This window comes from Papaver somniferum, chromosome 5, assembly GCF_003573695.1.
Source record: "Papaver somniferum cultivar HN1 chromosome 5, ASM357369v1, whole genome shotgun sequence".
Classification (NCBI taxonomy): Eukaryota; Viridiplantae; Streptophyta; class Magnoliopsida; order Ranunculales; family Papaveraceae; genus Papaver; species Papaver somniferum.
Window position 1 is genome coordinate 199,659,404 of NC_039362.1, and position 17,405 is coordinate 199,676,808.

Here is a 17,405-nt window from a genome sequence, read left to right on the forward strand (position 1 = left end):
TGAGACTGAAGGAAGTGAGAACTGATAATGCGGTGCCCTACTTTAATAACCTAGTATAATTGGGGCCCCCAAAAAACAATTAGGGGCCTCCCACTAGAGGACAAAAAAAGGTCATTAAAACTCAAATTGAGTCACCCCTTAACCAAAATATTTTTAAATGGCTAAACTGTCCCTGAATGATTAGTATTAAAATTTAATTAAGTTAAGTTAAGTTAATTAGTGTGGTTAGATTATGTTAGATTAAACTCAGATTTTAGAATCAATTTTTTTTTATTTGTTGTTGTTCGAGTTGAGAAGAAGAAGAGGAGGTTTTAGAGGAAATTTAGGATTTTTAGAAGTGATGTTGGGGAAAGTTCAAGCAACAAAGATGATTGTGTTGATGGTAAGATTATCTTAAATTCTCACATGAATTGGATGTATGTCACAACATAGAGAAAGAGTCGTCCATGTCGAGGGATGTATACCCAACGACTCTAGAAAGTCGTCAATGTAAATTTGATGTGTCCCATTTTTTGTTCACATGTGATGGCACTGTTACGGGGAGACCAATCCACTTGCGAATTAGTTCGAAAATGTCCAAAGAAGCCTTAAAGAAGCCAACACTAGAAGAACTTGGGAAACCATAAGGTATTTGGATACACCTCTTATTGTTTTTGTCTTAGGGATGTCTAACTGACTTAATATTCCCTCCGTTATTTTTTAATAGGCCAGTTTTTATAAATAAATATTTCAAAAAAATATGCCAATTTTCTAATTGGGAAACTCAAATTTTACTTTAATTTTTTGGGACCACTTTTCTTTTAACTTCTTTTGATGACAAGTGTTATGTGGACCATTTCATTTATTTCTTTGTCTGACAAGTGTCATGGGGACCATTTCACTTTACTTCTTTTATTGACAAGTGTCTAGAGGACCACTTTCAATAATTAGTTCTCTTAATTTCCTTAATTTTCTCAAAAAAAAAGAAACTGGCCTATTAAAAAGTAACGGAGGAAATAGTTGATATCTATAGTGTGGTTTTCAAATATTTTTTGGGTCTATCACGCACTTTATGTGATTGGGGGTTATGTGGTGTCAATGCAATTTTAGATTTTGATGTTTTAGGTTTCTTGGGAATTGGGATTAATTTTTGATAGCAGCATAGGAGCGTATTGGTGATGCTTTGGAAATGGGGGTTTCTTATGGTTTACAGTACATGTTTTGGGATAATTCTTAAAGGCTTTTGTTAAACATGCGCTAAGAGTTAAATCTCATGGATTTGTATAACAGTGTAGATTGTACACGAGGAAAGTGGCCTAAATTATGTAAATAATACTAAATAATTCATAATTTCTGTTAAATCAACTTTTTTTGTCTAGAAAATCAAAGATTGGATAAATGGTGTTCACTAGGAAGCAAGCAATTGCAAATGGAAAGACCAAATTGAATGTTTTATTCCCCTGCTTGCAAAAAGTGATACTTTCATCTTTTCAATTTGATCTTTGCTTCTATTTGCAATTGCTTGAGTGATTTTGTTTGAAAGTAACAACACATTGACAACGAAGAGAAGACGTGGTGTACCATATATGATCAACATCATCAAAGAAGTTAAAAAACTCATCTTCAAATGAGACTCTCATCTAAATTGGTTTCAATAAGTTACTTTTAAAGAGTTAGTTAATTATGAATGGGGCGCGTTCGGGTGACAGGGCTTTATCTCACAGAGTCTCACGGGGTGACGGTGGTCGTTGGATCCTGATGTCTAAACGGACGAGATTATTTTGTAATTATCTGGGTAATCCGGGTTGCCCATGACCCACGTGAAAAAAATTGTACGATTTCTTTCTTTGTCATCGCTTTTCTAATCATTTGCTAGAGAAGTCTCAATTCAGAAGAAATTGATATTGGTGTTTCCGATTAAATGACTGAAAAATTGAATCAAGATTAATTCCAGAAGCATGAATCCTGTAAACATAATACTCGATCAAATCACTCATACACTCATTGGAATGAATGAGTGGTTGAAAGTGGACACTCCTCTGCCAGAGCATTATGTTCATCGGCACGAGCATTCCACTTATCAGCCTCGCTCTTTATCTTCTCTACCAATTCTGAGATGCGAGATTTTTGACGTTGCCGCTCATTCCGAAGCCATACTAACTCGGGAACTCCACCCACTGAAGATAGGGTGGGGGAGGGAGACTCAGACAGAACACTAATTACAGTAAAGGACAACAATAAGGAAGAGAAAACATATAATCGAACCTGTAACATCCGAAGAATTCTTCTTAGCCTCTTCCAACTCACTACGAGCCATAGCAAGTTCCAAGCGAAGCTTCTCCTCCTCCTTACCTTGTTGCTCCTTATCCTTGAGGAGACTCTTCAACGCACCTATCTCCCTATCTCTATCAGAGATAACAGCCTCAGCCGCGGTAAGCTCCTCTTCCCGAAGACGAAGCTTAGCTTCCAACTTGAGGGATTTGGCCTTAAAAAACTGGTATAACATGTGGTTGCAATGCTCACTCCTCATCATCTGCGAATCAGAAATTAGAACACCCAGACTCTAAAATTGCTAAATAACGATACAAGGCGAAATGATAAGAAAACTCACTTCTAACATCCGCTGCTGGGGATATCCATACTGATACCCATCAGCCAAGGCCATCATGTCAGCAACAGTCGAGGGAGCGTCGATCACTAGAGCAGCCTCCAAGGCCCAAATATTCTTATCCCACGCTTCTGCGACCTGGTCCTCAGGAGACAATTGCATCATCTTATGGGTATAGGCATCAGATTTCTTCTCACCCTCCATCACAGGAGCTGGATTGGGTACGAACATCAAATTCTTCTTTTTGAACCAAGCTAAGATGGCGTAATCACCCTCAAGGATCAACAACTGAGGAAAATCATCTCCAGAAGACCCAACCGAGGCCCCACCCATGTCTGTGAACTTAACGCCCGAAGAGTTCGAGGCTACTCCCGCATCCAAATCTGGAAGATCTCTAGCACCACTCCCCTCTGGAATATCACTAGCATTCACGACTCCCTTGCCCTTTCCATACGACTTGCTAGAGTTACCAAGCACATCCCAATCATCGTTTGGGGAAAGTAGGTTGAACTCAGAAGCCAGAACCAGGGCAGCGTTTATATCAAAACCATCCCCCGCATAGTAAATCCGGCCAAAGGAAAACTCCTGGGACGCAGCGGGAATTTCACCACCAACACCCTTATTACCAAGAGAAATGTTATCATCACCAACATCGCTGCAACCCGGGGGATTATCTTCGGCACCAGCACCATAGCCACCTGCGGGATTAATTTCACCACCAATACCGCTGCCACCAGCGGTAGTATTCCCTTCAACAAATTCTTCATCATCATGACCTGGAAGGGATGTATCAGTACGCTCCTCCCTATCAGACATATCTTCATCCCCTCCAAGCTCGGTCACAGGACTGTTAACTTCTTCATGAACCTCCGCCTCCTCGATTTTTGCGGTGGTGGACTGCTTGGGATTTATCCTCCTCTTCTTCATCGCCTAAAAAGACAAGGCATATAAGAATAAAAATCCCTGGCTTTGAAAAGAATTAAAATTGCCTCAACTAAAGAAGGACAAGGCATATGGAAATCTTACCTTGATAACCGCAGTATTCTTCGTCTGAAGATCAGCATCGGAACTCTCTTCGTCATCTCCATCAACAACATCGAGGGAATATTGGAAATTCATGCCCTCAAAATTCAAATTCCAAGGACAGAAATTCCCATAACGAGCAGGAGGAGCCTCACGCATCTGGCTATCTGCGGTAGGACGCCATCCTTGCGGACCTGGAACCTACCCCCAAGCCCAGGGACCAACAACCTCAATAACAGTCGCGTGCCACTCATAGTCATGATCACGCTTGATCCGCTCACGAGTAGGAAACACCAATTTGTTAGTAGAATTCTCTGTACCCGGGACGTACTTCACCTTAGCACCACTTACTTCACTTAGAAGACATATTTCACCACGCGGAGCGGCAATATTACGAAGACTCACACTCCACGGTTTACGATTCCTACTGTTAACATAGTCACCAAAAGACTTGTTAAAATTCTCAGGCGTATACCACTCCCTTTCTTCAGGTTTGGGAACATAAAGGGTCATCATTGTCTCTCCTTTGCTCCGAAGGTAATTCTCCCTCAGTGCACGAAGATAATTCCCATAAAGTTGGGAAATAGAGCGACAGTGAGTGTTTTTCGAAGAGCCCTCTCGACCAGCCAACACATCATAATAAAAGGAATCCCCAGACTTGTACAAAGGCAACATAAGACCCGCTTCAAAGGCCCCCACCGTGGTCAGCAGATGAAATTCATCAAACTTATACGTCGATATCATCTCATAAGTAATATCATCATCAGCAGCGTAAAAACGAACATCGAATAGTTGAAGACCATGTTTTTCCTTGAAAACCTCCAGATCAATATGTTTGAAGGTCACTTTCTTCTCCCCAACAGCGACGCTGCGTATCTCCTGAGAAATATCCTCCTCCTCCACGGGATCAGGCGCAGAATCCTTCGAAGGGTTTCTATCGGAAGCTTTTCTCTTAGGCTGAACCTTAGATGCATCAGTCTTCGAAATCACTTCTTTCGAAGACCTCCCCTTGGGTTGAGACACTGGAGGGGGAGGTAGAGGATGTTGGTGAGACGCGGAAGGAGGCTCCACTGACCGAAGAGGTAGGACATACCGCATTCTCTTAGGATCATCACGCGGATTCGCTGAGGTACGAAAAACAACATACCGGGAGCCAGGAGTCTCTTTTGGCCGGTCCCCCTTCTGCGTATTCCCTCTATGCGACTCACTCCTCTTAGAAGTTAAGCGCCTATGACCAGAAGAAGACGAAACCCTATAAACGCGGGCATCACCTTGGGAAGATTTAGACGAACCTACACCAGGCGGAGAAACATCAGGATCCCTACGCGGAGGAGATCTACGTGGACTAGGTGGTGAAGTTTGATAAGAAACCCGAGGATGATCATCCATGTCTGCGTAGTACACAAACAAGTTTCAGATTTCCGCGGATACAAAACGAAAATCAAAAAACCCAATTTCACCCAGTTCTTCATAATCATGAACCAGATGGAAAATACGAACAAAACCTAAATAAAAAGAGAAAATAACAAATAGGGGCAACCATACACGAAGGACGATATCATTACTGTTTATAATGACGAACATGGGCAATCATACACACATCTATATATATGTTCTTCATCACAAACACATATAGCATCAACAGAAAACGAATATATTTTTCAAAAGATAATCATACACAGTAGAACCACTTACCTATAAAGGAAAAATCAGGGTCGTAAAGAAAGCTTCAAGGAACAACAACAACAACAACAGCAGAAAAGCTCCGAGGAACAACAACAGCAACAGAGAAAAAAACAACAACAGCAGCAGCAACAATTAATAACAAGGAAACAAAAGCAGAGAACAAAAGTTCTGAGGAAAGAGAAGGAATGAAATTTATGACTAGAGAATTTTCATATTCCTTCTCATATATATATACAAAGAGAAATAAAACCGCCCCACTACCCAAGAAGAAGTTATTGCAAATAGTGGGGAACGTGCCCTAAAATCTAGGAAAATAATAAAGAGAAGATGAAGAGAGTAACACGTTTTTTCTTCCCACTTCGACTAACCTCCCAGTAGGATGAAAAGGGGAAAATTGTAGGTACACATTTCATCTTCCGCCACATGTCCACAAAGACACACGTGGAGGACATGCGGCTGAGAACATCAAGATATGATATCACACGTGGACAGCCAAGAGACGCGCCTTATCAAGATTGCGTCGCCACCCACCAGATCCAACGGTAGGGGATCGAGGAAGACGGAAACACTAGAACACTGCGAAGCACTGAAGGATAACCCGAGATTCACTTTATCCTATCCCTAGAAAGATCTAAGATCTACGGCTGGGGATAGTCAGACTGACGCAGACAAGAGTTCGTTGTAGTATTTCGATTGTGGTAAATAAGAGTTCGTTGCTCGGACTTGTAAAGATTTAAAAACAAAAATATATAAACAATTTGTCACAGGATCAAGAGATACTACGACTCAGGATTCCACCAATTCTTATACTCATGCAAATCAACTATTAATTCTAGACAATTATAGCTTATAATGATAACAAATATCGACTCTTTTCTTTGCCAAAAATAGATTTTGTAAAGTATATATGTAAATCATAAGCATGATGCATCAAGAGTTCCTAGACTAAGCATACATCATCAGATAAAATCACAAATAATCAAGAAAAATCATAAATCAACTCATAATAGTGCAAATAGTCATAAAAGAATTAAATAGAATTACTCATGCATAAAGAATGGTTTCCTCCATCATCCCAGTATTGGGGTTTAGCTACTCATAATAATCATGTTCTCAAAATACATACTTGATGCTCAAAATATGATTAAAAGAGTGAAAAATATAAAACAGTGGTTCTATGACCCACAAAATTCGTCCAGAAAGAAACGATACCAGTGAGCTGCAGTAAAACAACGACACCCAGCTGCTGCTGTTGACGCTGCAGAAAATAAGACTGCTCTGAGCAGTCCGTTCTTCGTGTTCTTCAAGGTTTGTTAATGGCAGCAGCAGCAGCAGGTACAATTCCTGCAACTCCTCCTGCGCCTCTCTGCTGGCCTCCCAATCGACCCCTAACTCTTCATCCCCCTTTATGAGACTTGTATCCTCCTTTATATAATACCCAGATCCATAAATCTCGAGAAATCTTTTTCTTTTTTTCTCCCTGCCAAGTTACGGTTTTTCTTTTCTACACGGCTGCTGACCCTTTCCAAACTCTCGTACGCGTCTTCTGTTGTTACAAAACTTTCCCAAGATATAAGGGAATCGAATAAGAGAAGATATCTTCCCTAATCCTCCACGTAATCTCCAAAATTATCTCCACAGCAGACCCGTGAAAACATCACCTCTGTTTTGCTTGATATCGACGATTCAGCCCAATATGCTCGACCCAAACGCACACATAAACCCTGTTTGGTCCATTAAAGTCCATCCCAATCGAGTTTGGCAATTGAATCTCCATAAAACACGTCCAACAATTCGAACCCTAAACTGCCAGAGTTGAAAACCAATTTCCCGCCAAAATTCTGTTTTAAACGTGAAGAAGAAGGGTGTCCCCCTATCCAGCTCCGGTGTCCCTTTAGCAGCTGCCTGGAAATGGGTCACCCCTTAGTAATTAGGTTACCCCTTATCCAAAATTGAGGGTCCGTATAGTGAGTTTTCTGGGACATTTTCCGCACTTTTTCGGGGTTCCTCCGAGGTATTTCTGAGGTGCTTCCGGTACTCTATCGACGGAGGTCCAAACGCCGCATTTTCAGCCAATTTCGCCGCAAAATCTTATTCTTCTAAAAACACCTACAAATAGATAAAATAACCAAATAAGTATAGAATCGAGCACTAACACTATATACAATTGAGATATATTAGACACATAAATGCGTCTATCAACGGTATGCGAGGCTTGTCATCAAAGGAGGTGGAAACTCTGTAACCTTCTTGTAATCATTAAGTTTTTCTTTATCTGCGAGGATGGTGAGACTTTACTATCTGTGTGCATGATTACGTGTACTTTGATGTATTACTTATGTGATACTTTTGTATTCAATGTATGTTATATTTGCATGTAAGATGTTGTTACGATGTGTTTGTTTGTGATATGCATTATGAGATTTCCCTGCGAGGAGTGTCTGTTTTTTCCCCACGGCTCTCAGCTAAGTTGAGTATGTCTGTACGCCATCCAGTTGAATATTATTTTAGTAGGCGGTACGCCATCCATCTGTAATATCATTATAACTATTTCATTTAGTAGAGCGGTACCCCCATCCGTTTTAATATTATTGCTTATTAAGATAGTAGAGCGGTACGCCATCCGTCGGCAATAGTATCTAGTAGGGTGGTACGTCATCCGTCTTGATATTACATATACTATTTTATTTGAGGGAAATCACTCGTGTGCATATTATACTTTTTTGTCCAACTTTCTGATTTTGATGGTAGTATTCTGAATCATGGTTTGTATGGGCACTCTGTGTGGACGATGTTAATATTATTGATTAGAGTTGCTCTCGCGTCGTCTTCTGCAATGAATTTGGCGAGGTTAGAGTGACACTTGCTTCATGATGCATACACTACTGAAAGATTAGTTTCTTCTTGTTTCTTTCAATTTATATTAAGTGATTCATTGAGCACCCTTTGGGATAATGTGCTCACTCGTTCCCACTATAATATTTTTCAGTTATCAGAAGTGATGACGCGAATGAAGATATTCGTTCCCATAATCTAAAACGATGGCAGATTAAGAATGTTATGTATTTTTATAAAGAAATAATAATATTGAGGCACCTAAAATAATTGAAAAGTGTTGATCTGGTTAATGAGACAAAGGCGATATTTGAGTTTGACTTTTATAAAGAAATCCAAAGGAACCGATACTATTTTTATTTTATTTTTGAAAATAAGACTTATATTGAAAGGCATCCGTTAATCTACGTATTCAGACTCTTCAGAGACCATTTCATGAGGAATGACTCTTCTAATGGATGAATTTCTAAGATTAACATCAGCAATAGCAGTTATAGGGAGAATGTTGTTTAAGTTACAGGATTCATATGCTTTGACAGTGTCAAAATCAATTGAAGGAATTAAAAGGCTAGGAGGTTTTTCATTCCAGGAAGTTGTATTATCAGAACTTCTTCCCTTCTTTGCTAACAAGTCTGCCACCTTGTTAGCTCTCATATCCACATACTGAAAACCTAGAAAAGAGACTAAATTCTTAGCTAATAATTTAACTTCATCTAAGATGGCTATACATTGCTATTGGACTGTTGATTCTCTTCCTTGAAGATACTTGATTGTTGCCTGGTTGTCTCATTCAATCACCAATTGTTGTATGTTGTTTGTGACTGCCCATTGAGTTGCATTGAGGAGAGCTAGAGCTTCTGCCTCTTCTGATGAGAAGGTCCTGTTGCATCCCATTGCTGCTGCTTTGAATGTCGCTGTCCAGTTGCGTAAGATGAAACCAAAACCAGAGTTAGCTAATTCAGATATCCAAGAGGCATCACAGTTTATTTTATAGGTATTAATAGCAGGTAGAGACCATATTATCTTTGTGAGTTTTACTATATTGCTGATTGTTTTGTTCTGATTACTGCAATCAGGAACCGATACTATTGAGATAGGACAATGTATATTGATTTTAAAACAAATTGTGCCTAGTTAGGATAAAAACAAATTCATCACTGTATTATTGATTTTAAATTTCGATCAACCAAATTAAAAGTTCACGAGAAAACTACCAAGTTTTAGGTTAATGGGTTATCTCGGATATATTTTTTTTCTTTGATTTCAGTTAGGTACTGATCATCACCGGTTCTTGACCAAAATCGGTATCACCGGTTTTAAATTTTCCACCGAGGATCTTCACCTTTAATTTTTTTTAAAGATAGTTGTACTGTTGTAGTTAAATCATGGGTTAAGTGATGTCATGAAATCCCAAATGCTTGGCCGTGGTGCTGCTAGAACAAAAGTTTTTCCCTAAATCGGTGTAGAAGGAAAAGGATGAAGTTTTCGAGGGTTCGGGTTCTGGTTATGGTTAATCTATCCAAGAACTTCACCCCTTTCATTCCTTGGCCTTGACACATATTTACAAAATTGATCACAGACTAAACCAAATCTTAGAAGGCGGAGAATTTGGACACCTCGGTTAAAATAATAACTCCGTAATGTTCATATCAGTGACTAACCATGGTCTAGAATCCATATATAACGCTTTCATGTCTTTTTCGTCTTGTAAATGAAAACTAAAACTTACCATGATTATGAATTTTGAGAATTGAGATAGTACCAACAGTACTCCGGTCCGGTTACACCGTGGTTTTCCATTTCTTTTTGATGAGCCGAAGAAGAAGATAAAATATGTTAAAGCTGATAATTTGGGCTTTCACCGCTTTTATCATGAATTGGGCTTTCACCGCTTTTATGTCAAAGGAAAAAAAATCCGTCTTTCCTTGGACCTGTTCCTTGGAGGTTTTGGTTTGTAATCCCCTACACTACCATCCAGTGGTGTGTAAGCTTAAAATCTTTTTTACTGATTCCGGTCGTCCTTAATCTGTTGAGACCAGGAGGGAGATAAAAGTGAGAACACAAATTATGAAGTCCAAGAAGTGAATTCAGACGTGAAATCCGAAAAAAACATACCTGTACTATGGGAGTTTGTAGATGAGGGAATTCAGCATTGTTGGAGTTGCTTCATTACCGATCCGCTACTGGACATCTCTCTTTTACCGGCATAGGAAGAAACAATGTACACGGTAGAGTTACTACTGGTTTTGTACATTTTTACATATCATGGTTGGAGTTGCTGGGAAAGGTTACATTGACCTGTATACCAGCTGCATTGTCTTGGTCATAGCAGTTAAAACATAAAACACTAGAATTTTTTCTAGAAAAATAAGATGGGTCATTGTCAAACTCAATTTGAACTTGATTTAGATCATGTAAAGCCAATTGAATCCTAGCAGGGAGATTATCAAACACAGACTTGCTTCACTTCTTAGGAAATAGTCAACATCAGAATCTTCATCCCTAGAGACCCTATTATTCTTTGACAACATCAAGAAATGACAGTATTACTACAGTGACCAGAAGCACCAGAGGCTATATATGCCAAAATGACTTATGGGTTTAAAACAGGGAAAGGCTATTATTGGGTATCTCCTCCGACAGCTTCAAAAGCTTTTTCCCCTGGAAGCTGACCATGTATGAAAGCAAGCAAAGCATGTCCAGCTGATGACACTGTGAGTTAAGGATACTTTACCAGATGTACCAGAGGTTTTATATGCAAGCCATTGATGACCTAAGGTTCTAAAATAGTGAAAAGCTGTTGTTCTGTATCTCTTCGGAGAGCTACAAAAGATATTTCACATGAGAGCTGTCAGTTGACAAAAAACGAGCAAAGCATTAACTGAGCAATATTCACTAGGATCTCTCAAGATGCCAAGTATGGGGAAATTAAAAATGCTAGTGAGAAACAAAGAATGAGACATCAATAACCATTTTAGACTATTAGTAGTAATGACTGTTTACGGAGTTAATGCAACTGAGCTAGTGTTGGGTACTGAATAAAGCTTAAATATATTTCAATGCCATTGTTATCATCAGACTGAAAAGATGCACCTTGAGATCTAACTGGATCAGAATAAAACAAATGGAAAATTGATGCAGCTGTGGAAGTAGGCATTAAGTGTGCGACTAACCACACTTTAAGTGCAAACTCAAGATGTCAAAATCCTACTCAACAACAGAATCATTGGTCTGAATCCTGGTTGTAGCCTGCAAGGTAACTGGCTCACTGTCCTTCCCACGGAGGTGGAAAAGTAGCAACAATTAGGTTGGGTGTAGTTAATGACGGAATGGAAACATAAATAATGTTAGTTATCACAGAAACTGGTGCCTGATTGATAAATTCAACCCCCAAGTATATACAAAATAAATCACTACAGTGTACATCAAGCCCATTGAAATTAGATTATGGTAGCCTGTAATTAGATTTGCAAGAAAATAAAGGATGAGATTGCAAGCACACTCATGTATGGTTGAACATCTTACTGTTTCCGCATTCGGATCCTGAAAACGCACCTCTGAAACTCCCTTTAAGGAAGCTAAGATCCCCGATAGTCCGTAGCCGCAATTGTGCTGTAACAGTCAACATACAGGTAGATCATTTCCACAGTACACGACACCTAGTTGAGAAACTGATGAATTTAAACAGGGGTCATTCATTTACAAATGTAATAATTTCACCATATCTGTATTCATAAATCAAATTCTAAGCAACATCAAAACACCTATTGGTCCTAGGTGATGGAAGTACTGTTACTGGAGCTAATCAATAATCATAAACCTGCCAGAAAATGACTAACGTATAAGCACCTATTAACTGAACTTACCTCAAGTACACGTTTCCCCTAAAGCTCAGCTGCCCATTGTGAATTTCATGCTTATGGACATTAACAAGATAAATAGAACTCTCCCAACATTTGAGAAAGCTTGCAGATCCAGGTAACAAGTTTCTGAATAATGACTATTTTTACTGAACTCCTTTGACCACAAGAAAAATGAGGTGATTCACTTACCATCAGGTTTGGCATGGATAGTTTCTGAACAATGAGGTGATTCATTTCGACTACCACTTTCAATTGCATTTTTATATTCTCCATCGGCAATATGCACATGTGAACAGCATTTGCTATAGAAAACAACTGCTTAGTTTGATGCTTCCACTAACTTAAACCAAGACACAACAACTGACTAAGAAGGTTTCTGATAAGTTCATGACAATGAGATAACAACCAAACATACATTAATCCTTCATGGCAGATTCCAGAATTTAGTCCATGTAAATGACTTACATGACAAATGAATAGTTCTTCTGATCAAGACAAATGAATAGTTCTGAATATGCAGGATACATACAATGAGAATCACGAAAATCATAATTCCATTTTCAAGTAACAATGGGGCTGATCAACAATTCATAATCAAAACATACAGACTAAGCTATTAAATGAACATCAGAGAGATTACAGTGAGGCGTATTGAGGCGGAATAACAAGAGATGGTTTTGGGTAATTCTTCTCAAAGAATTTGAGTAATAACATCAGAATCAGGTACCCATTTTATTTACCATAAAATTTGACTACTGGTACCCATTTGGATTAATCACCAAAAACATAATCAACAATTGGTACATTACACACCCTTATTTCAGTTTTAGTTCAGTTCAAACCGCAAACATTTAGAATACATCATACCATTTGGGTTTTTGTTAGAAAGAGGAATTTTCTTCTCTTGCAATGTAAGAAGAACCCTTTGACTGAAAGGACTTAAAAATCGATAAACAAACAACTCTCCCATTGAAAGAAAGAAGAAGGTTACTTGAAGGAAACAAAAGGTGGGAATTTTTCTTTTTCTTATGGTCCCCGAGAAATCTAGAAAAGGGACTTTAGCTTTGAGTTCACTTAAGCTAGAACATTTGAAACCCAAGCACAGTCCTAAGTGTACATGTACAGGATCTGGATGTGGCACGAAGGGTTAGCCTGTTCCACCGTGCTCGTGACCTCGAATAAAAGGACTTTAGCTTTACTTATTTTTACATCGATGATGTAGGACATTTGAGTTCACTTAAGCTACAACGTTTGAAACCCAAGCACAGTCCTAAGTGCACATGTACTGTTCCACCGTGCTGGCTACTAACCCTAACCAAGCACAGTCCTAAGTGTACATGTACATTTTCTGCAATTGCTTATTTTGATTCCAATAAACGAAATGAAACAAGTTCAAGTCACTAAAAACACGCAGAGTGAACAATAATTAGGAAGGAAAAAAGCACTACCATAAAGTTGGATCCATAGATGATACAAAGACAGTAACCTACATATATCGCTCACTAGTAGGACTATATTGTCAACAACAATTAGGTTAGGTTCACTCAAATGTTACTTGTTATTTTCAAAATGAGACCCAACAAAGATTACTTGACAAGTTTATAAGTATGTACAACTTCCATGGTCTCGACCTCCTACAGCTGGTTGATCAAAGGAAAAAAGACAAGTTTGTTGGATCACATGAACAGTGTGTGATGGTTAGGTAGAAAATGCATCAAAAGTGGTTAGGGATGAATGGAAGTGCAAGATTTAATGGCTTCTTTCATTTCATCTACGGTTGTCAATGTAGTTAATATAAAGTTACAAGACATGGAGGTATTGGTTGGTCAGAGGAGGCATACACATCAACTCAAGGAGTCATCATAACTGGAAGTGTTCCATCCCCATGGGTCTGAATTCGGTTTTATTTTCTAGCTTCTTCTGTCCAAACCTTAAGCTACCGACTAATCATTTTATTCCTCGCTCTTGTAGTCTTGTTTACTGGCTTATGGCATGCAATCATTCAGGATCCTGTTAGTGGGAGTGCACACTGTGCCTTGGTGCGCCATATTGGAGCACAAAGCTGTAACTGTTATGGAGGGTTCTGTCTTTGCCTAGTGGTGATTCACTCACTATTTATTACCCATGCCAAAGAGAGCGAAGTAAAAACGATTAGGAAAAAGATTTCTTAAACTGGCCAAAACATAATTCAAATAGTAGTACCTGGCTGACATTATATACTCACTGCAACATAAGCAAGATAAAACTCCTACTAGTACTAGTATGAAATCCAGTAGAATTATGGAAAAGAAACACACACAAAAATGAGCCATTCAAATTTGGTTAACAAGCGATCATTTTACCTACTGGATATACTCCGGAGAAAGCTATCTCAAGATTCAGATTTGTTAGCAAAAGCATGTGCAGTTTATCACAAAGCCCAAACTTCACTCAAATGCATCTCAATCATTCTATATAACTTCAGTCTCTTGGTTAAATATCAATGAATTCCATAGCTAGTAGAAGTAACTCTTTATTATTGTCTGATTATGAAGCTGTTGGAATTGATTATCCATTCGAGTATCAAAATCCATTAGTTGACTTGAAATTATTAGCTCTTGTAATGGTTTGGTCTGTTTAGAACTTAATAAGAGTGATATATGTATCTGGAATCCATCCACAACTGAGTTCAAACACTGCCGGATACATGTGCTTGTAAAAGCAATTCTTATTTTGTGTTCATTTCCCTGGGATCTATGAGTTAGTATGAAATTTGTGTTTCCCAGTAGGTTTCTCCTTGTGGATTTGGAAATTCGATTTTGAGCTTCACAGTCCTTGAATACCTGAACAATATTTCTGATGTTCCCCAGTAGGTTTCTCCTTGCAGCTTGCTATAGCAACAATATCAGCTGCTGCTTACCTCCAAATGAGATTTCTTCCTTAAATCTCCAGTAAAATTTGTATACATTTCATAAGGAAGTTGAGAGAGCAGTTTTTTTTTTTTTTGCGTTGCCTGCCTATCTGAAGCTTAAAGCCTCAGTTTCGGGGTGCAATTTTGTTGATCATTCTTGAGAAAATCCTTGATCGTGTTCGCTGAAATGTCAGATTAGAAATTTCTTAATCATGTACATATAGAGAAAATGCACTAGTTCTGTCTGTTAAAAAAAAACATGTTGTAAATTTGGATTCCAAGTTACAAAACTGGTAGTCTTGTTTTGGCCAGCTTGCAGCATTGCACTTTAGGCCACTTCAGCTGTATACTTCAATCTCAAAGTTCATATTAAAGTCGCTAATTGGCATAGAGATTGAATTGCTTCTTCCATGTCAGCCATAATTAGAAGTGTCAGTATGCCGAGTACTAGAAGTGTTATTTATATTCTCGATAGCATCTGGTAACATGAAGATGGAAACAGATACATTGAGAGACTAGATATTCAGTAGTAGAAAACAAATGGATATATGCAGTGCAAATACCAAGAAACATTGATAACAATCAACTGGAATCTAGGTAGGACTTTCCATCAAGTTTCCGTGCAAAGAAATTCTTGAAGTACGTCTCCACTGACTCTCTTCGGAACCATCCTGGTTCATGTAGTGGATTTACCAACGGAAAGCCTCTCTTTTGTTGAATTCACAACTGCCCTGTGTTCGATACTGCGATAAACACCATTGCTCACACTCTGCCAGACCAACAGATATGAGAAATCAAACACATTATGCTTGCAAACCAAATTCATGCAAATAAAAAAGGTCCACTAGTGATAGTGTTGGGTTACCTCACGGATGTTGACTACAAAAGCATTGTGGATGGGTTTTACTGGAAGCCATTTCCCATCTTTCCGGATCTGAAGGCCTTCTGTTTCATTAAGCTGAAGTAGAATCATCAAAGCATCCGCATCCGAGTGTGGTGAGAAACCTAGGACCTGCTCAGCTTTAGGACAAGGGGGATAGTAATTCATTCGCATAGCTTGACAACATTCACTGAATAATTCTCTCATCTCATTAGAATCCATTTGTTCTAATATATTTATGGTCAGCTTTTTTAATCCTAGAGCGTACTCTTCCAAAGCCTCCCTGCAACCCAAAAAGAAACACAAACAGATAGAATTAAGGTCGGACAAACTAGAACAACCTCAACTGTGGCACAAGCAGGCCATTGCAGATTCACCCTTGCTTATATGATCGAATGGCAAGTTACAAAGATCAAACTGTTTATACCTTAATGATAACGGGATTCCTGTGAATAAATGAGGCTTTCTCATTATAGTTGGTAACATGGTTATACCGAACATGTCAGACCAATCAAGTTTCTGCTTATCTGAAACAACAAAGACCTGCCCAAATCCTCCGAAGTCCCCTGGTTTCTGCCATAGCTTCTTTTTCTCCTCTACTGGGAGTTCAAAGAAGTTGTGTGTTTCCAACTTTATTTTCTCAACTGTTGAGGAGCTAACTTCATGATCAGAAAACAACAACATAGAATATAAAAAAAAACAGCTTACGAAGATGTGTATTCCTTCACTTGGCAGTTTTACAATGTGTGCATCTCTATACGCCAGATCTACGGTGGTTTCATGATACTATGGAAGTTATATTCTATAAGTAAGTACATGAATCTGCCAACAGTATTACCTGAAAAAAGCCTCGGTCTTTGCAGGCAGAGTGAAGTTTCTGTAATTCATTTTCAGCCAATATTGACTCTCCAGAAAGAAGTCTCTCAATGTTGGTGACAGGTATTGAATGGGCAGCAGAGTCACTGTGATTAATATCATGATCAATACTAATACTACTGCAAGTTGTACGGATATATCGGTCTGGGATTTCAGTGATCTCTCTTTTAGCCAACTCTTGAACAGAAGGAACTATTAGTGAACTTCCAAATCTGCTCATTTTTGTGACTGATTTACTTGTAGAGGTGTGTTTCTAACTCAGTTGCTGTGATCCTTAAGACGGGTGGCTCACCTCACACTTGAGGATGTCAATCAAGCCTTATTTTGTTTTCATGGTTGTCTTAATGTTTATTTTACCTGTGAGTTTAGTGCTGTAAATTGGGATTGAAAATTAAAAAGCAGCACATCCACACCAGGACTGAACTTATCCTGCACTACTATGTTCGTGCGGGCTTTACATGAGCAATGAGAAGTGAGTTTAATAAGATTCTTGCTGGAAAGCATAAAGGGTGGAAGAGATCAATCCTTGACATTTCTCTCCAATGTGTGATTCTAAGATCAGGCTCAAGGTTAGATTTAATGGAGTAAGTCAAAAAATGGAAAAAGCAACAAAAATAGATTTTACTGGAAAGTAAACGCACAAGCAATTGAATGGGCAGTAGTATGTGGTATTGTAACATGGAATATATGGAGGCAAGATGCTAATTGGTTTTCCAAGACAAAAAGCAAAAGCCAAAAGACGTAGTCAACATCATTGAGGGTGAA

General features: G+C 38.7%; 1 protein-coding gene and 1 long non-coding RNA gene across 3 annotated transcripts; both read right to left on the minus strand.

Annotated features, from left to right (window-relative positions):
- Positions 1-9,989: 9,989 nt before the first annotated feature.
- LOC113284251 lies at positions 9,990-12,950 on the minus strand. Of its 2 annotated transcripts, none has more exons than XR_003328055.1 (3): positions 11,998-12,950; positions 10,247-11,743; positions 9,990-10,157 (listed from the first exon to the last, which is right to left on the minus strand). It is a non-coding gene; the product is annotated as an uncharacterized LOC113284251 (long non-coding RNA). The 2 variants fall into 2 exon arrangements; XR_003328056.1 differs by having other exon boundaries at positions 10,247-11,802.
- A 2,456-nt stretch (positions 12,951-15,406) lies between these two features.
- LOC113278450 (protein SRG1-like) lies at positions 15,407-17,405 on the minus strand. Its single transcript, XM_026527281.1, has 3 exons — positions 16,192-17,405; positions 15,750-16,047; positions 15,407-15,653 (listed from the first exon to the last, which is right to left on the minus strand). The coding sequence occupies exons 1-3, from the start codon at positions 16,446-16,448 to the stop codon at positions 15,561-15,563; spliced, it is 648 nt and encodes a 215-aa protein (XP_026383066.1). The 5' UTR covers positions 16,449-17,405; the 3' UTR covers positions 15,407-15,560.

What these genes read in the sequence shown, in the direction of transcription:
- LOC113278450 (XM_026527281.1), bottom strand. Translation starts at nt 16,448, where the DNA reads ATGTTGTTGTTTTCTGATCATGAAGTTAGCTCCTCAACAGTTGAGAAA. An exon ending in GGAATCCCGTTATCATTAAG is followed by an intron (nt 16,048 to 16,191) that starts GTATAAACAGTT and finishes TTTGGGTTGCAG; the next exon opens with GGAGGCTTTGGAAGAGTACG. An exon ending in TTGTAGTCAACATCCGTGAG is followed by an intron (nt 15,654 to 15,749) that starts GTAACCCAACAC and finishes TTGGTCTGGCAG; the next exon opens with AGTGTGAGCAATGGTGTTTA.